This window comes from Cherax quadricarinatus, unplaced genomic scaffold, assembly GCF_038502225.1.
Source record: "Cherax quadricarinatus isolate ZL_2023a unplaced genomic scaffold, ASM3850222v1 Contig665, whole genome shotgun sequence".
In the NCBI taxonomy this organism is placed as follows: domain Eukaryota; kingdom Metazoa; phylum Arthropoda; class Malacostraca; order Decapoda; family Parastacidae; genus Cherax; species Cherax quadricarinatus.
The window spans coordinates 48,893-70,723 of record NW_027195691.1 but is presented as its reverse complement, the minus strand read 5'-3'; the positions used below and the strand labels follow the sequence as shown (position 1 = coordinate 70,723).

The following is a 21,831-nucleotide window of genomic DNA, read 5'->3' as shown; positions in this document are numbered from 1 at the left end:
GAAGTCCAAGCCCCTCGCCCACAAAACCTCCTTTACCCCCTCTTTCCAACCCTTTCGAGGATGACCCCTACCCCTCTTTCCTTCCCCTATAGATTTATATGCTTTCCATGTCATTCTACTTCGATCCATTCTCTCTAAATGACCAAACCACCTCAACAACCCCTCTTCTGCCCTCTTACTAATGCCTTTATTAACTCCACACCTTCTCCTAATTTCCACACTTCGAATTTTCTGCATAATATTTACACCACACATTGCCCTTAGACAGGACATCTCCACTGCCTCCAACCGTCTCCTTGCTGCTGCATTTACCACCCAAGCTTCACATCCATATAAGAGTGTTGGTACTACTATACTTTCATACATTCCCTTCTTTGCCTCCATAGATAACGTTTTTTGACTCCACATATACCTCAATGCACCACTCACCTTTTTTCCCTCATCAATTCTATGATTAACCTCATCCTTCATAAATCCATCCGCCGACACGTCAACTCCCAAGTATCTGAAAACATTCACTTCTTCCATACTCCTCCTCCCCAATTTGATATCCAATTTTTCTTTATCTAAATCATTTGATACCCTCATCACCTTACTCTTTTCTATGTTCACTTTCAACTTTCTACCTTTACACACATTCTCAAACTCATCCACTAACCTTTGCAATTTTTCTTTAGAATCTCCCATAAGCACAGTATCATCTGCAAAAAGTAACTGTGTCAATTCCCATTTTGAATTTGATTCCCCATAATTTAATCCCACCCCTCTCCCGAACAACCTAGCATATACTTCTTTTACAACCCCATCTCTAAATATATTAAACAACCATGGTGACATTACACATCCCTATCTAAGACCTACTTTTACCGGGAAGTATTCTCCCTCTCTTCTACACACCCTAACATGAGCCTCGCTATCCTCATAAAAGCTCTTTACAGCATTTAGTAACTTACCACCTATTCCATAAACTTGCAACATCTGCCACATTGCTCCTCTATCCACTCTATCATATGCCTTTTCTAAATCCATAAATGCAATAAAAACTTCCCTACCTTTATCCAAATACTGTTCACATATATGCTTCAATGTAAACACTTGATCTACACATCCCCTACCCACTCTGAAGCCTCCTTGCTCATCCGCAATTCTACATTCTGTCTTACCTCTAATTCTTTCAATTATAACTCTACCGTATACTTTTCCTGGTATACTCAGTAAACTTATTCCTCTATAATTTTTACAATCTCTTTTGTCCCCTTTCCCTTTATATAAAGGGACTATACATGCTCTCTGCCAATCCTTAGGTACCTTCCCCTCTTCCATACATTTATTAAACAAAAGTACCAACCACTCCAACACTATATCCCCCCCTGCTTTTAACATTTCTGTCATGATCCCATCAGTTCCAGCTGCTTTACCCCCTTTCATTCTACGTAATGCCTCATGTACCTCCACCACACTTACATTCTGCTCTTCTTCACTCCTAAAAGATGGTATACCTCCCTGGCCAGTGCATGAAATTACCGCCTCCCTTTCTTCCTCAACATTTAAAAGTTCCTCAAAATATTCTCGCCATCTACCTAATACCTCCCTCTCCCCATCTACTAACTCCCCTACTCTGTTTTTAATGGACAAATCCATACTTTCCCTAGGCTTTCTTAACTTGTTTAACTCACTCCAAATTTTTTTCTTATTTTCATTAAAATTTCTTGACAGTGCCTCTCCCACTCTTTCATCTGCTCTCCTTTTGCACTCTCTCACCACTCTCTTCACCTTTCTTTTACTCTCCATATACTCTGCTCTTCTTATAACACTTCTGCTTTGTAAAAACCTCTCGTAAGCTACCTTTTTCTCTTTTATCACACCCTTTACTTTATCATTCCACCAATCACTCCTCTTTCCTAATGCCCCCACCCTCCTATAACCACAAACTTCTGCCCCACATTCTAATACTGCATTTTTAAAACTATTCCAACCCTCTTCAACCCCCCCACTACTCATCTTTGCACTAGCCCACCTTTCTGCCAATAGTCGCTTATATCTGGCCCGAACTTCCTCCTCCCTTAGTTTATACACTTTCACCTCCCTCTTACTTGTTGTTGCCACCTTCCTCTTTTCCCATCTACCTCTTACTCTAACTGTAGCTACAACTAAATAATGATCTGACATATCAGTTGCCCCTCTATAAACATGTACATCCTGGAGCCTACCCATCAACCTTTTATCCACCAATATTTAATCTAACAAACTGCTTTCATTACATGCTACATCATACCTTGTATATTTATTTATCCTCTTTTTCATAAAATATGTATTACTTATTGTTACGCAATAATGTGGGATAGCTGGGGGCTTGAGCCTGGTCTAAGGGCAAAGGTAAAAGTTACACACATCTCAAGCCCAAACCGGCCACCCCGGGCTATCCCAGTTAAAAACAGAAAGCGCTAAACCAGTATGTGTTACTTCAAGGGGTTGGTTAACAGAGGGTTAGGCAAAAATCCCAATTAGGAAAATATATCTAATCACCATAACATAAAAACCTTAATTCTACACGCCCAAATGAAGGTACACACAGCTGGCTGGAGGTTCAGCCACCATAACACTAGGCTTCCGTCAGCGTCAGGCCATCATGGCACCACAAACCTCATTTCTTACTTCATCACTCATCCCACAGCACCCTGACCATGTCAGTGCCTGGGTTAACATACAGGTAAGCCATATGAAAGCCTATGGCTTGAATTGGATAAACAAAATGAATGTATTATTGCAAACTTAACTTAAAATATACAGCATCTCCGACGCCAGCTTCTACCGCCATCCTAATGTCACGTGACCTCCTCCCCCACGTTTACTCTGCGTACCCAAACATCCTTGGAAAATAAATCACTAACTCCATTCTTTATAATTATAGTTAGAGTACTTTACAGTACCTCCAAAAGCACATTATGAATTATAAAATTATTCCTTACAACTACAATATTCATATTATTATGGCACACTTCCCCACTAATATGTACATACGATGTCATGCAGAACCCTGCATAACACCCCCACCCCCAGACCATAGGTCTCACTCTGCTAGCGGGGTCCCAACGGACACCGCTAGGCAAAAAGAAAAAAAAAAGAAAATAAGCCCCACATTAAGGTCTGAGGCAACTGGCAAAATGATAACTGGGGAATGACCACCATACAATCACGGTCTTTTGGTACTACAAATATGCAATATTCACAAACTGAGGTACTAGAGTGCAGACATATGAAACTCGTCGAACATAAAAGTGATCAAGTTCTATGTCCAACGAGCTCACAGTCACACTCTTAGACAGCTGTTTTAGGAAAAGGCACCATTACAACACAGCGCTGGCCAGGCGCTGGCGTTGATGCATTTTACCTAAATTACATCAAGCAAACTTATAAACAAGCAAGTAAACTTTGTACAAAAGTGCCCCTGAGGAATGCCGTTTAATGAAGTAACACCAAAGTTCAGTATGTTGCAAGGCAGACCAAACTGTAGGTGCCACCAAAAAAACTTTTAAACAGTAAGTACATTTTCCAGGAGTTCAAAGAAAAGAAAAACATATGTTACAGGTTAAATTCTACGGAGAAAACAACATCACATTATCACTCCCATCTCACAGCAATCTTTAGTAAACAAAACTGGTTCCCCATGACACACCTCTGCGAGAATCAGGAGAGCACAGGAGAGGGGAAAATCTCAGGCCCCTAAAAACAACGGGTGGATAGGCACATAAATCTTGTTGGTGGGACTGCGGCCGTAAAACCCTGGAGTCATCACTGAAGACCCCGAAAAGGTGGACCTCCCAGGCCGCAACCTACATGTCATTCCAAGGACCCTGGAGTCACCCCAGTGGTGATCCAAAAAGGAAAAATTGAAAAAGAGTCCTGGAGAACCAAAACACCTCGGATCAAAAGACATGACCCAAACAGTGGAGGGCATCACCCCCAGCCCCACATTCACTAAAACATTAGGTCCAACAGTCCCTATACCAACATAAAACAGAGGCGAGGCATTCCAGCCAACACCTAAAAAACGTAGCATACCTTACCTAGGCATGGTCTTTGATGTGTCTACCCCCCTAAATACACACACACTAGGGAATCCTGATACCTCCAGCTCCAGCTCAACCTGCCCTTCTCCTTTGGGTGGCCCAGAGTTCCATCTACTCGTCTACCGCAAACCACTGCAAAATAAGAATAGATAAGTGATCTATACACTACATTGTGCACTTTAAACACGAGACAAGGCATCAGCAACCACATTCTCCGCTCCCTTCACATAACGAATCACCAGATTAAGAGGTTGGAGAAACAAGGCCCACCTCGTAAGTCTCTGATTGTGGTTCCTCATTAAATGAAGGAAACGTAAGGGATTATGGTCACTATACACAGTTATAGGGTGAACTGATTTAGATATGTGCACGTCAAAGTGTTGCACTGCCAACAATAAAGCAAGAGCCTCCTTTTCTATGGAGGTATAACTTCTTTGGTGCCTGCTACTTTTTGCTGAGAAGCAGCCGAGTGGCATTACTTCTCCTGCTCTACCCTGCAACAAGACTGACCCAACCTCTGTATTATTTTGCAAAACCCGGGGAGGGTAACTCAGGATTACACATAAAAGATCTTGAGGGCTAATGGCATACAAAAGGTACATGGACAGAGATATTAAAGTTACAAATACGGGTGTGTCCTTGGCACACATGGTCGTGGGAAGCAGATGACGCACCCACTGTTCATTCACACAATTTGCATGTAGTTCATAAAGAGGAGACAAAACCTTATTTTTTAACTGTACCTGGCGGCAGTCAGTGCACGTTTTCAAGGTATCACCTAGTGTGAGACCAGTAAAAAACAACGTCCACCGACTCTCGCTGGATACAAATACAGTCTCTAGAAATAAACACTTCACTTCCTTCAAGGAACCTATTTCACCCCAGCTTACATCATGCCAGACCTGCTGACATTTCACAAAATCGGAAACCTCTACCTCATGGGGTTTAACATGGCCCCATTTTTCAGCATCCCAAAACTCTTTCACTAAGGTGCACCACGGCTGAGCCAACACTTCAACCAGTCTTTCAGAAGATCCAAATCTTCCACAATCTCTTACAATTTTCCTGCTTACATTTTCTTTCTCAGGGACTTTATCCATCATCATTTTGAAGTCACCACACAGTTCCATCATAGCCTTCCCAGGACCCGGTTCCAGTGCCAATCCCATCTCTCCAGCTTCCAGAATGTGTAGCACCACCTCATAGTCCCACGTCATCCTGGGCGGACTGGCAGACTGGTGCACTAGTGCCATCGACCTCATCTTAGCCAAGAATTTTCTGAAACCGAGAAAAAACACCGCCGGGGAAACATCACCATCCTCACATAGCACATGACTTAATGATTCCAGAGTGCTTCCCCACACGGTAATGAAAGGGAGGGGAATTCCCTCCTCCCAGTCCTTCTGGTACTGGGGAAAACAAATATGCATTGCCCTGAGAGACTGGGAAAACCATGGAGCTTTTCTTTGACTCCTAGGATGATATACATTGGTAAATTTAACCTCAAGTAGGCCTCTCAAAACTACATGACATTTCATAAAATATGACGTCTGGGTGATTTGTGCAAAGCCTAAGGGACAAAAATGTTTCACCAGAAATCTCAAAACCACACACACAAAATTATTCAGAAAGGGTACAGACTCTGGTAACCTGTTAGAAAAGGAATTTATTAATAAACACTGATTATTTAGCTCTCCCGTCTTAACACTGAAATGCCATTCCTTCAGAATCTGTAAAAAATACTGACAAAGACACTTTAATAGTTCTGCCGCGTCCACGTAAGCACAGGTCCTCTTAAAAAGAGTCTTGCTCATTTGATCAACTCTGCAAAATAAACACTTGGTAAATTTGGGAACCACATCCTCCGCGACAACTGATAAATGAATAGCGTTCCGGAGGTCACAACCTTCCCGGGCCTCACTCAGCTGCTGCAGTCAGGGGATTTTTTCCCACATCAGCACCAAGACCACTTCTCCAACCGAGTTCCGGTTGAGCCGGTTCATCACTGCTCAGAATCTCCTGCAGGTCAGACTCAATGAACAGGCTCCCCATGCCCAAACCATCACCACAGTGTGCAGAAGGGTCACAGTGAGGCACAGCTCCTACCTTGTTCCCCTGTTTAGTCTGAAAGCACATTGAAAAATTTTCAGGTACCGTTGCTCCAATTGGGTCATTACCACCTTGTAAAGCAGGGTCCTGCAAAACCAAACATTCCTCACTTTTGAGGAGTCCCACAACATTGTTGCCTAGTAGAAGGTCAACTCCTGCAAAAGGTACATCTTCTGCAATACCTACAGGTAGGTACCCAGACTGGTACTCAGACTCTATCCATAACCTGTGCACTGGAGTCCTGACAGGGACTCCAGTTATCCCTTTAAGAAAAATGTCCAATCCGGTGTAGGTGTCATCCAACACTGGCAATACACCCCTGCGAAGCAAGGTGTATGTGCTACAAGTGTCCCTCAAAGACATAACACCCGTGATCCTACCTTCATTTTGGTGTAAGGCCACAGTAGACTTACTTGAATAGACCTTCATCTGAGGGTCAAAGACTGCTGGTCTTCTTTGGATACCTTGGGGCAAAACTGCAATGCAAGCCACATCATGTGTAATCGGTGTATTTACTGGAGAAGCATCTGTCGCAGCCTGGTCCCTAAGCATCTTTCGACAATATGGCTGCAGGTGGCCCTGTTTATTGCAATATGTACAGTGATAAGGTTTAAAGGCCCCCTGCCCATCTGACCTAGGTTGGATCCCTTGGTTCTGGGGAACTGGGCTCGTCCCACCTGTTCCTTGTAGTCCTGGACCTGTGATAGCTGACTTAAAACCTCCTCGAGTGGGTACTGGAAAATTAGGGTTATTAAAACCCTTGTGGTTATTAGGCTGATAAATGGGTGGCTTAAACTTCTGAAATTTCTTATTCCTATTTGTGGGTGGAGAAAACTTACCATTATTAGTATGTGGGGTGTGGTAACTGCTACCAAATTTTTGGTTAGCTAAAAATCTGTCACCCAGCTCTAAAGCATTATTAAAATCATCAAGATCCTTCTCCTCAAGATATGCCTTAAGGTCACAAGGAACATTTCTCAAAAGATCCTCTAACAAAATTAAGGTAATTACACCTTCATAATTGCCTACCACCCCCTTTGAGCGACACCACCTATTTAGAAGTGACATCTTCTCCTTACCATATTCCACCAAAGACTGCCCTGACTGAAACTTTAGTCCTCTGAATTTCTGCCTGTACCTTTCCAGCAACATTTGATAAGCCAGTAAAACTACCTCTTTTAGCTTATGATAATCAGAAAAGGCAGATCCTTCTAAAGAACTAATAGCCTGTAACCCTTTACCAACTAATTGGGTTCTTGCTAATGTCGCCCATTCCTTTTCCGGCCAACCTTGGGATTTGGCCGTACTTTCAAATAACAGAAAAAACTGGTCTGGGTCTTTCTCTAGGAATTTGGGCACAAATTTTATGGCTTTATCCAAATGAAAAGCTCCTCTAAGGCTCTCTGTTCCTGGATCTTTGTACGCTCAATTCTTAACCGTTCCTTTTCTTCTGCAACTAGGGTTAATTTCATTTGTAAAATTACTACTTCCTTATCCAGGTCCCTATCATGGGGATTTGATTCAATGTCACCTTCCAAATGCATGTCACCCACAGAATTTTCACCAGTGTCAGCCATTTTGGGAAATAATAGCACCAAATGTTACTACCAGCCACAGAACTTACTGATATAAAATAATAAAGCACACAGCAAGGTACATATACTGAAGTAGGGTATTCACAATGAGTTGTCATGTGACTCCCTCAAATTAAAGAGAACTGCACACAAAAAGAAAATCCTGGCAGAAAAAAAAATAAAAGAGCTACTGCACTTGCAAAGGTAAATTATTTCCAGAAATTTAGGTGAGCATAACCTCCCAAAAATCAGCAAGATTGTACCTGCAAGGGTAAATTATGCACAAAACATCAAGTATTATTAACATCCTAAAAATCAACAATATGGTACAGAAAGGTAAATGATTTATAGAGCATTAATTAATAATAACACCCTAAAACCAGCAATATTATACAGAAAGGGAAATTATTCACAGGGTATTAATTAATAATAACACCCTAAAAACTAGCAATATTGCAAACAAAGGTAAATTATTCACAGGGTATTAGTTAATAATAACACCCTAAAAACTAGCAATATTACAAACAAAGGTAAATTATTATTTTAGTGTTATAGTGAATGTTTCCTCTGACCAACCCAGTAAAGAATTATTATTGACTTTCCAGGTTGCAAACTTGAATTACCACAAAAATTTGATAATTCTCCCATTGACAGGCCCCCATGTTACGCAATAATGTGGGATAGCTGGGGGCTTGAGCCTGGTCTAAGGGCAAAGGTAAAAGTTACACACATCTCAAGCCCAAACTGGCCACCCCGAGCTATCCCAGTTAAAAACAGAAAGCGCTAAACCAGTATGTGTTACTTCAAGGGGTTGGTTAACAGAGGGTTAGGCAAAAATCCCAATTAGGAAAATATATCTATTTAATCACCATAACATAAAAACCTTAATTCTACACGCCCAAATGAAGGTACACACAGCTGGCTGGAGGTTCAGCCACCATAACACTAGGCTTCGTCAGCGTCAGGCCATCATGGCACCACAAACCTCATTTCTTACTTCATCACTCATCCCACAGCACCCTGACCATGTCAGTGCCTGGGTTAACATACAGGTAAGCCATATGAAAGCCTATGGCTTGAATTGGATAAACAAAATGAATGAATTATTGCAAACTTAACTTAAAATATACAGCATCTCCGACGCCAGCTTCTACCGCCATCCTAATGTCACGTGACCTCCTCCCCCACGCTTACTCTGCGTACCCAAACATCCTTGGAAAATAAATTACTAACTCCATTCTTTATAATTATAGTTAGAGTACTTTACAGTACCTCCAAAAGCACATTATGAATTATAAAATTATTCCTTACAACTACAATATTCATATTATTATGGCACACTTCCCCACTAATATGTACATACGATGTCATGCAGAACCCTGCATAACACTTATTACCAAATTTCTTTCTACACATAGCTCAATTAAAGGCTCCCCATTTACATTTACCCCTGGCATCCCAAATTTACCTACTACTCCCTCCATAACATTTTTACCCACTTTAGCACTGAAATCCCCAACCACCATTACTCTCACACTTGATTCAAAACTCCCCACGCATTCACTCAACATTTCCCAAAATCTCTCTCTCTCCTCTACACTTCTTTCTTCTCCAGGTGCATACACGCTTACTATAACCCACTTTTCACATCCAATCTTTATTTTACTCCACATAATCCTTGAATTTATGCATTTGTAGTCCCTCTTTTCCTGCCATAGCTTATCCTTCAATATTATTGCTACTCCTTCTTTAGCTCTAACTCTATTTGAAACCCCTGACCTAACCCCATTTATTCCTCTCCATTGAAACTCTCCCACCCCCTTCAGCTTTGTTTCACTTAAAGCCAGGACATCCAGTTTCTTCTCATTCATAACATCCACAATCATCTCTTTCTTATCATTTGCACAACATCCACGCACATTCAGACTTCCCACTTTGACAATTTTCTTCTTCTTGTTCTTTTTAGTAATCTTTACAGGAAAAGGGGTTACTAGCCCATTGTTTTTCCCACACAGAAAATTTAATAAAGTACTGTATCACAATTTTACTTGTCATTTCAGATTATTTTGATGATATGATAAACATCAGCCTAAAATACTGAACCTACCCTTCTTAAATACATACATATTAACCAGTATGCTTATGATTATTATTATTTATGGAGAAGGGTCATACAACACCTTGGGAATGGGAGACAGGTTTCATCCAAGGAAAGGGAGGATAACTCCAATTACTGGGATCAAGAGTCCTTCAATGACATCACAGCACCACCTTGAAGGGAGCTAGCTGGTATGCCTAATTGTAGTTTACAGTTACTGTATAGTACATATCTGGATTAATAACTGACCTGAAGGAAGACCTTGAGTCTGTCCAGTGGAGCTGTACAAGTTCTAGACACCATACCAGCTACTCCTCCAGCCACCAGATGTCTCCACCACTTGCCAGACAACCATTCTTCTAGAGAGAAATCTTCCGGTACAGAAAGATCCTCACCAACGTCAAGATTCTGTGAAATGTAACATTGCAATGAAGGTAAACCCATATTTTGTATAGCATTAATTAGTTTAATAACCTGGGAAGTCTCAAATATTGATCACAACATGCAATTTTTATTTAAGATTTCGTTCGGATTTTTAACCCCGGAGGGTTAGCCACCCAGGATAACCCAAGAAAGTCAGTGCGTCATCGAGGACTGTCTAACTTATTTCCATTGGGGTCCTTAATCTTGTCCCCCAGGATGCGACCCACACCAGTCGACTAACACCCAGGTACCTATTTGCTGCTAGGTGAACAGGACAACAGGTGTAAGGAAACGTGTCGAAATGTTTCCACCCGCCGGGAATCGAACCCGGGCCCTCCGTGTGTGAGGCGGGAGCTTTAGCCACCAGGCCACCGGGCCACACAGTAACATTTATCAGATTTTGTTGTTTATTAACTAATACTATGCAAAACATTAGCAAAAAAAAAAATTATGGAACTGTTAAGTACTTATAGGTATCTGAGGGACTTTTGTTAAGTAGCTACAAGACCAATAAGGATGGTGAATGTAAAGAGAAGATTTGTTGGCTCCTGTGTACCTCATGAAGCAAGAGAAAGTAAGGTGATATGAATAAAATGCTAAGTAGAATTATTATTATTATTATAATCAAGGGGGAAGCGCTAAACCCGGAGGATTATACAGCGCCTAGGGGGGGGGATGTGGAAGGCATTCAGGCTTAATTCGGGGAACTGGAGCACAGATCCAATTCCCTAAATCAAGAGCCCCTCACCAACATCAAGGAACCTTCCTTGAGGGGCTGTGCTAAGTAGAAAAGAATGCTGATACTGATCAGCATTCAAAAGGTATGGTAAAACTATAGGGTATATTTGCTAAGAGTAAAAGTGTGAAGACACCTGACACCATTGCCTCGGCTACATTTTGGAAGGATAGATAAACCACAAGGTAAGTGAAAATGATGAACTGAAAAGGAAGCCACAAAAAATGGTAGAAAGATACTAGGTACATAGAGCAAGCCTTTATATTACAGTTTCATTCTGCATAGAGCTTTATCAATTCATAGCTCAGTGAACCATATACCCAGAGGAAAATGTCCTCTATATGAATAGCTGACTTTGTTCCAGGCATCTTTCTACCAAACGTATTGGCAATACCAAACATCCAACACTTGCAAAAAATATCGGTACAACGATATTCTGAAAATTATTGTAAAGAAATTTTCAGTGGAAATATTTTGTATAAAGAATATCACAAGAGGAAGACTACACAACACTTGACAAAAAAAATCTCATGTGTATAATATATAGTGATAAGTAAATTTTTTGCACTGCTTTCAGCTTATCTAATGTTGCAAAATAATGTACAGAATGAAGACACACATCACTAAATGTAATATAACTGTTTAGTCGTATTCTGTATTATTGCTTCAGCAGTTCATTAACAAGATAAACCCTGAAATCTTTTACATCAATAGTACTATTGATATAGTTAACTGGTTAAATAACTTTCCACTATTAAAAATAATGAGAGTATAAAAGGTTTACAAATGCCTCAAAACATGGCTTGTAAACCAGGCTTCCCAGCCTTTGAGGCATCTGTGGCTGAGTGGTGTAGTGTGTCACTTTGGGAACCTTGCCAGTTTCCCTGTAGTGGGATCGAATCCTCCCGACTGTGATCATTCTCTGTATGTACAACACACAATTACCTGGTCAATTTACCTTTAACTCAGCTCTACATCTACCATAAAGTAGGTATACAAAGTAAAACTTAATATAATAGACTCCTATGTTATAGATTTTGAACATAACTGACAAAATATCTGGCTGTACAATTCTTTGATGCAATGGACAAAGTCCAGTGCACTGAAATTTTGTCCATTAGTGGTAGTGTGTGTGTGTGTGTGTGTGTGTGTACTCACCTATTTGTACTCACCTATTTGTGGTTGCAGGGGTCGAGTCCTAGCTCCTGGCCCCGCCTCTTCACCGGTTGCTACTAGACCCTCTCTCTCCCCGCTCCCTGAGCTTTATCAAACCTCGTCTTAAAACTGTGTATGGTTCCTGCCTCCACTACGTCATTTTCTAGGCTATTCCACTGCCTTACAACTCTATGACTGAAGAAATACTTCCTACTATCTCTCTGACTCATTTGTGTCTTCAACTTCCAATTGTGGCCTCTTGTTTCTGTGTCCCCTCCCTGGAACATCCTGTCCTTGTCCACCTTGTCTATTCCACGCAGTATTTTATATGTCGTTATCATGTCTCCCCTGACCCTCCTGTCCTCCAGTGTCGTCAGGCCGATTTCCCTTAATCTTTCTTCATAGGACATTCCCCTTAGCTCTGGAACTAACCTTGTTGCAAACCTTTGTACTTTCTCTAGTTTCTTGACGTGCTTTATCAAGTGCGGGTTCCAAACAGGTGCTGCATACTCCAGTATGGGCCTGACATACACGGTGTACAGTGTCTTGAATGATTCCTTACTAAGGTGTCGGAATGCTGTTCTCAGGTTTGCCAGGCGCCCATATGCTGCAGCAGTTATCTGATTGATGTGTGCTTCCGGAGACATGCTCGGTGTTATACTCACCCCAAGATCTTTCTCCTTGAGTGAGGTTTGCAGTCTTTGGCCACCTAGCCTATACTCTGTCTGTGGTCTTCTGTGCCCTTCCCCTATCTTCATGACTTTGCATTTGGCAGGATTAAATTCGAGAAGCCATTTGCTGGACCAGGTGTCCAGTCTGTCCAGGTCTCTTTGAAGTCCTGCCTGGTCCTCATCAGATTTAATTCTCCTCATTAACTTCACATCATCTGCAAACAGGGACACTTCTGAGTCTAACCCTTCCGTCATGTCGTTCACATATACCAAAAATAGCACTGGTCCTAGGACCGACCCCTGTGGGACCCCGCTCGTCACAGGTGCCCACTGTGGTGTGTGTGTGTGTGTGTGTGTGTGTGTGTGTGTGTGTGTGTGTGTGTGTGTGTGTGTGTGTGTGTGTGTGTGTGTGTGTGTGTGTGTGTGTGTGTGTGTGTGTGTGTGTGGGGTTGGTAGGCTTCTAATATAACAGACCAAGTCTACTGCATCAAGATTTTGTTCCTTGGTGGTGTGTGTATCCAGTGGGCTCCCCCATACAATGGACTATTAGGAGTGTTCATAATGGACCATGTCCATTGCATTGGGGATTTTGATACAAAGAATTTTCATTTAAACGAACACCCCTCCAATTGATAATCCATACTGAAGCTTCACTATACATATAATTCATGGATGAATGTGAAACGTTCATTTATATACAAAAACACTCACCTAGTAATACTGTCGTGTATAGCTTATTGTCTAAAGCCAAACCATAATCATAGCTCTTAATGTAATGATCTACACACAGTTTGGATTTGGGCAATTTGAAATTATCTACTCTTGCAGACAGGCTTCAGGCCTGATTGTTGTTCCTTACCAAGGGGTGTGTATGCCGGGTGTGCTAAGAGTGCTGCACACCCACCAATAATGGTGTATTCATCATAAATATTAATCTCACTCAATAATATAATCATGGATCATAAATGGAAACTAATTTTTCTGTTCCCTGTTAGAAAATACTGTGGCAGTTGTTCTGATAGCACTACACATCCCACTGTGCTACCCCACAATAGCACTACACATCCCACTGTGCTACCCCACAATAGCACTACACATCCCACTGTGCTACCCCACAATAGCACTACACATCCCACTGTGCTACCCCACAATAGCACTACACATCCCACTGTGCTACCCCACAATAGCACTACACATCCCACTGTGCTACCCCACAATAGCACTACACATCCCACTGTGCTACCCCACAATAGCACTACACATCCCATTGTGCTACCCCACAATAGCACTACACATCCCACTGTGCTACCCCACAATAGCACTACACATCCCACTGTGCTACCCCACAATAGCACTACACATCCCACTGTGCTACCCCACAATAGCACTACACATACAATAGCACTACACATCCCACTGTGCTACCCCACAATAGCACTACACATCCCACTGTGCTACCCCACAATAGCACTACACATCCCACTGTGCTACCCCACAATAGCACTACACATCCCACTGTGCTACCCCACAATAGCACTACACATCCCACTGTGCTACCCCACAATAGCACTACACATCCCACTGTGCTACCCCACAATAGCACTACACATCCCACTGTGCTACCCCACAATAGCACTACACATCCCACTGTGCTACCCCACAATAGCACTACACATCCCACTGTGCTACCCCACAATAGCACTACACATCCCACTGTGCTACCCCACAATAGCACTACACATCCCACTGTGCTACCCCACAATAGCACTACACATCCCACTGTGCTACCCCACAATAGCACTACACATCCCACTGTGCTACCCCACAATAGCACTACACATCCCACTGTGCTACCCCACAATAGCACTACACATCCCACTGTGCTACCCCACAATAGCACTACACATCCCACTGTGCTACCCCACAATAGCACTACACATCCCACTGTGCTACCCCACAATAGCACTACACATCCCACTGTGCTACCCCACAATAGCACTACACATCCCACTGTGCTACCCCACAATAGCACTACACATCCCATTGTGCTACCCCACAATAGCACTACACATCCCACTGTGCTACCCCACAATAGCACTACACATCCCACTGTGCTACCCCACAATAGCACTACACATCCCACTGTGCTACCCCACAATAGCACTACACATTCCACTGTGCTACCCCACAGTGAACACCCTGTGACAATAACCACCATACACCACTATTGGTTATCGAGCCCAAGCTTGTATCTTAAGATACATGGAAAAATATATAGTTATATTATTAGACTACACCCCGTCAACTAACTACACGAATACCACCTGGTGGTTCACACTTACACTCACTCACTCATTTGACCATAAACAGAAATATTAATCTCAGTCTTAAAATAATGAATCCTGTGATACTCCAATACTGAAACTATGTACTGTGCCAAAACAAAAGCATTCACATTGCTAAACTCACAAACTAGTATTTAGTCACTTAGCCATAATACCAACTTACCTCATAATTTGTAATATTTTACAATTAAGAATAAAACTAAGTATGCCCGAAATGCCTAGCCATGCTAAGCGTTCTAGTGGTACACTCTGTAATGCCTAGCCATGCTAAGCGTTCTAGTGGTACACTCTGTAATGCCTAGCTAGTGGTACATGCTAAGCGTTCTAGTGGTACACTCTGTAATGCCTAGCCATGCTAAGCGTTCTAGTGGTACACTCTGTAATGCCTAGCCATGCTAAGCGTTCTAGTGGTACACTCTGTAATGCCTAGCCATGCTAAGCGTTCTAGTGGTACACTCTGTAATGCCTAGCCATGCTAAGCGTTCTAGTGGTACACTCTGTAATGCCTAGCCATGCTAAGCGTTCTAGTGGTACACTCTGTAATGCCTAGCCATGCTAAGTGTTCTAGTGGTACACTCTGTAATACCTAGCCATGCTAAGCGTTCTAGTGGTACACTCTGTAATGCCTAGCCATGCTAAGTGTTCTAGTGGTACACTCTGTAATACCTAGCCATGCTAAGTGTTCTAGTGGTACACTCTGTAATACCTAGCCATGCTAAGCGTTCTAGTGGTACACTCTGTAATACCTAGCCATGCTAAGTGTTCTAGTGGTACACTCTGTAATACCTAGCCATGCTAAGTGTTCTAGTGGTACACTCTGTAATACCTAGCCATGCTAAGCGTTCTAGTGGTACACTCTGTAATACCTAGCCATGCTAAGCGTTCTAGTGGTACACTCTGTAATACCTAGCCATGCTAAGTGTTCTAGTGGTACACTCTGTAATACCTAGCCATGCTAAGCGTTCTAGTGGTACACTCTGTAATCACAATTTTACTACATGTAAACCAAACAATAACCAAATTTCTGTAAACTCAGCATTGTAATCCTTATAGAGAATAAACTTTGAATTTGAATATGACTCTGCTTGAGAGGCTGACATGTGAGGGGTGTTTGAAGGTGGCACTGAAGGAGAAAAGAGTAAGTTCACAATCTTAAATACCAAGGTAAAACTGGTCTATCTATCAAACACTTACTATGGCATGTCTCCAGGAAAGAATAATATCATGAAGATTTACTGATGGATGGAACAGTAAGTAGTCTCTCCACTCGTCAAAGTTTATGTCTACAGTGCCATCTTTGTCCATTCTGAAAATAATAATAATTTTTTTGTAATAATGCACAGAACATTCAATTTAACTATGTATTTTAAAGCTACAATTATGGGTTATCACACACTGTGCCCATCATTTTCTACTGTACTATCCCAGCTATCAATATCTATAAAGAGGAAAATAAATTAATACAGCTTATACAGACACCTGTCTAAATAGTTTTGGGCCTAGGGTATGCAATTTTAGTTTAAAATAATCTTTGGTATAAACCTTGGTAATAAATACCGACAAGTTGGTTTAGAAAGACACGTAAGCAAACACTATAACATATTTATTAGAAAACGTTTTGGTCCTGGGACCTTGATCACTTCTAACATACAGAGGTAGAAAGACATTATACATAGAGGCGGAGAGTGAGATGTGACGCACGTGACCTGAGGAATGTCATAAGAACATAAGAACATCTCCAGCCCTTGTTTTCTAGAAGAAGAATGCACTTACATAACACAAGCCTTTACACGTCTTCAGTTCCCATCTTTCTTCATCCGAGATTGCAGACTCTAAGGCACAAGCTATCCTCAACAAACCGCCCATGGAACAGCCCCCTAAACAGTTCATAGTACTCCCATGTGGCGATGTTGCCACGAATACTCGCCGGGCACTTGCTATGAGTAACATCAACGTTTCCACCATAAACACATCCTCTATCAAAGACCTCACTACTAAACGCAGCCTCACACCTCTAACTTCTACAGCAGGCGTCTACACTATCCCCTGTGGGTTCTGTCCCAAGAAATATGTAGGCGAGACAGGCAGAGATCTTGCAGTCCGCCTGAATGAGCATCGAAATGCCTCTAACAGAGACGATGTAAGGTACGCCTGTGTCCTCCACAGAGACTCCACGGGGCATTTGATGAACTGGAACGAGGCACAACTCGTTCTCACCGAGCCAGACCTCAGACGCCGACGGTGCCTAGAAGCCTCACTAATCACCGTCACCGACACTATAGAACGCAACACTGGAAACTACAAAATTTCAAAAACATTGGCATACATGATACTTAAGCAGCACCAACCCAACAACACAGGAGTCACATGATTTCATCGTCTACCCGTCCTCATCATAGGCAGAGGTTGTTTTGATAAGGACCTGCCTCGCATGGGCCAGTAGGCCTTCTACAGTGTTCCTCCGTTCTTATGACATTCCTCAGGTCACGTGCGTCACATCTCACTCTCCGCCTATATGTATAATGTCTTTCTACCTCTGTATGTTAGAAGTGATCAAGGTCCCAGGACCGAAACGTTTTCTAATAAATATGTTATAGTGTTTGCTTACGTGTCTTTCTAAACCAAAATAATCTTTATCTACTGTACCATACTGACTTGATACTAATGTAAGTACCATGATTTACATTCTAACAACTGGTCAATATGTCTACCTCTAAACCCCTGCTACTGATTCTCTTATCTTATCTTACACACACTGACTACCCTGCCTATGCAATCCCCTGGAAAATGAACTCCATCCCCCTTTCCAACCATTCATTACCATGCTACTGCACTTAGTTCCCATTAACATTCTTCTTACTTATCTGTTCCATATTCTTCATAAAGATATTTAAAAAAAAAATTTTTAACACCTAGGAATACATGCATCCCATCAAAAAGTTTTACTCTCAGCTTAACATGCTTGATCTTGATCAGTGTACTAGCTACAGTAACTTAAATTTACTCTCCTCCTCACTAAATGCTAATTATATAAGTTTTTTCTCCAGCCTCTATGCACCCAACCCCATTTTTTATATTCCCCCTCTCCCCCAGAAAAAAAAAACCTGTTTTCAATCAAAAAATGGGTCAAATCACTGAAAAAATATACAGTACAAATATTAGTGAATATAGAAAGTTGTCAGTTAAGTATGCTTTGCAATGCACTCGTCTGCCATATGTACTTCCCACTGTGGTGAATACCTAGACAATAAACCTTTCTTAAATTAATTTTTCACACGAGTCAATACATAATTACGGTGACTTAAGTATAGTAATACTGTAATCACAGAAATAAAGCTACCACCTCAAATCAATTATCAAACTGCTGAGTGCTAACCCAATACTGTACTACCAATATTCACAAAATAAAAGAAGATACATTTAATGGGTGAAGTTCTGGAAATCTGCGAAGCATAAAACAAAGACCATTATGCTTTTTGGGGATCGATAATAGCACTGAAAGAAAAGAAAAATGCTACATATACAGCAACCCCAAAACTGAAACCTAGCCACAGATGTTTGGTGTGGAAATTCACAAGTCCCATGAAAACCAAACATAAATTCCATTTTCCCATTCCTGGAAGGTGTTTTTATGTTTGATTAACCAACACTATGTAATGTATAACATTACTGTACTGTACTTATTTCCTGCAGAAGCTTTCCTCCAATATCACCAACTGTTCATTAAATCAACAGAGGTATAGTTGTTTACCTGGAGAAAGTTTCGGGGGTCAACGCCCCCGCGGCCCGGTCTGTGACCAGGCCTCCTGGTGGATCAGCGCCTGATCAACCAGGCTGTTGCTGCTGGCTGCACGCAAACCAACGTACGAGCCACAGCCCGGCTGATCAGGAACTGACTTTAGGTGCTTGTCCAGTGCCAGCTTGAAGACTGCCAGGGGTCTGTATGTACACCTTTAATTTAAAGTGCAAGCTACATTCTCTACCCCGACTCAAATGACTTTGAGGAAAGTCTTTCAATTAAACCTCTCAATCGCTTCTCCACTTTACATCTCTTGTTCATTGTGCTATTTCATTATTTAAATACTGTATAGCTTTCGATTTTCATTAAATTTTTTTAAGAGATTCTATCATAAACAATCTATAAAAATACTGTATATGCACATATACACTACACAAGCAATATACAGTATTCATACAGAAACAAGAGTACTACATGACAGTAGTATGGACACTTAAAACTTTACCAAAAAAATTTGTAACTACATTGTGAACAGTAACTACATACAGTATTAATCTATCCAAATATGTAACTACAGAAAATTGTGGCCCGGTGGTCTGGTGGCTAAAACTCCCGCTTCACACACGGAGGGCCCGGGTTCGATTCCCGGCGGGTGGAAATTCCGACACGTTTCCTTACACCTATTGTCCTGTTCACCTAGCAGCAAATAGGTACCTGGGTGTTAGTGGACTGGTGTGGGTCGCATCCTGGGGGACAAGATTAAGGACCCCAATGGAAATAAGTTAGACAGTCCTCGATGACGCACTGACTTTCTTGGGTTATCCTGGGTGGCTAACCCTCCGGGGTTAAAAATCCGAACGAAATCTTATCTTGTCATACAGGGAATATGTAATTTGTGAGTAGGGTTAAAGAGCAACACAAGACTAAATTACAGAGGGTGCTTGTTGTGGGGGAATCCTGCATGTGACTGCACTGATGGCCAAATTTTGCGGTGATGTACATCAGAAGGCTTGTATGCAGGCGCAGTCATCTTTTCCCCCACATATCAAGAACCTGGTGCTTGGCTGCACATAGATACATCAATACTTACCTTGAAGCCCCCTCACAAGCCAGCACTTGCTTGCCCTAATGACACGTGCAAAGCCTCAGGGTTGTGTATTTGACCCACAAGGGAAGAAGGCACAGTGTTGACACAAGCAAGCACCAGTTACAACAACACTCAACATCCACTACAGTAACAAACGAGGTGTGCCTAAGTTACATGTACCGCCCCTCTCTCAATCTCCTCCTCCTCTCGTTTCCTCCAACTTCACGCCACCATCATGGCTTATCCACATGCCCTACACTTACACTATTCTGTAACCCAAGCAGAAAAAACAGGCAATGTTAGTAAATTATGTTATATAGTGAACACAGCACAAATATGCAGGATTAAGCTCTAGTAAAATGTGAGTGTGCAAAGAAAAAATCACATGAACTCTACCAAATTTCCTTTACAGTATTAATATGTGTCACAAAATCAGTGCTTCTGCTGGAGACATCAAGACCGAACACAAGGCGATTAAGAAAGAGCTAAGAACATCTTTCATGACCACACCATTCATGATGCCAGCAAAGACCAATCCAACATTAAGAACTTGTTGCAAACACAAAACTACCTAAGACAAAACCCACCATAAGATAAGATAAGATAAGATTTCGTTCGGATTTTTAACCCCAGGGGGTTAGCCACCCAGGATAACCCAAGAAAGTCAGTGCGTCATCGAGGACTGTCTAACTTATTTCCATTGTGGTCCTTAATCTTGTCCCCCAGGATGCCACCCACACCAGTCGACTAACACCCAGGTACCTATTTGCTGCTAGGTGAACAGGACAACAGGTGTAAGGAAACGTGTCGAAATGTTTCTACCCGCCGGGAATCGAACCCGGGCCCTCCGTGTGTGAAGCGGGAGCTTTAGCCACCAGGCCACTGGGCCACCGGCCGCTGGCCACTGGGCCATCATCCTATGCTTTACACTACACACAGACGTGCTGCTAATATAACTGAAAAAATACTAAAATAATCTGAACAGTAAAGGAAAAAAAACAACGTTCAACCTACAAAATTAGAATAGCCCAATTGATTTTTTGAACTAGACACAGGACACGAGATAGGAAGGCTCATAATATTCACAAGTGATAAATGAAGGGGCAGGGAAAGACTGTGGAGGACAAAAAGAATAGCTAATAAACGAAGAAATAAAGTGAGGGAGAGAAGCACGTGATAGGGAAGTTGGCAGAGTTTAAGAGTAGGAGTAAGGGAGGGAGAAAGCAGGAATTACAATACACAATTTGAAGAGCACCCTTCCACTGAGGTCAATTACCCCCTCCAAGACATCAGACCCCAAAGAAAATTAATATTAAAATAGTGAGCAAACTGGTGGCAGGGACCAGGAGCTGCAGCTCAACTCTACTGTTGTACTTACAAACACGTCAACAGACCATACTTACGTTATTTAGGTGTATTAAGAGGCTGAAGAAGCAGTAAAACCGGCGGGGCGGCAGGAGGAGGAGCATCACATCTCTCTTGTACGACCACTGAAGGTTAACTGACTTTTAGTGACCTTAAGGTTGGTCACTATCCTGACCTTCATTATAATACCATCACTGATAACCTGACTAACTCTGACTACCACCACTAGATGGCACTACTACACTACCACTCTTACCACTAGAGTGCTAGTGGTATTATTTTACCAGTAGTACTCTACATGAAGGGCAGATTATTTTAACATTCAGGGAAGTGCTAAAACCGTACGGGCTATAATAATAACAAATTGGCCTATAGGTCGTACTCATTTTTATCATATGCAGTATTATAGGAATAGACCTATTTAGGGTTGTTTCTGCTGGCTTTTGGGTCAGTATTAAA

General features: G+C 41.9%; 1 protein-coding gene across 1 annotated transcript in view; it reads right to left on the bottom strand.

Moving 5' to 3' along the window:
• The window catches only part of LOC128701948 (mitochondrial adenyl nucleotide antiporter SLC25A25-like), a 38,103-nt gene extending 16,549 nt beyond the window's left edge, over positions 1-21,554 (bottom strand). Inside the window, exons 1-3 of the mRNA XM_070080602.1 lie at positions 21,411-21,554; positions 16,376-16,487; positions 10,101-10,259 (exon numbers count right to left, since the gene is read on the bottom strand). Coding sequence (XP_069936703.1) covers positions 10,101-10,259; positions 16,376-16,486 — 270 coding nt within the window. The 5' untranslated portion in view covers position 16,487; positions 21,411-21,554. The remainder of the gene's footprint in view (positions 1-10,100; positions 10,260-16,375; positions 16,488-21,410) is intronic.
• Between the last annotated feature and the right edge of the window lie 277 nt (positions 21,555-21,831).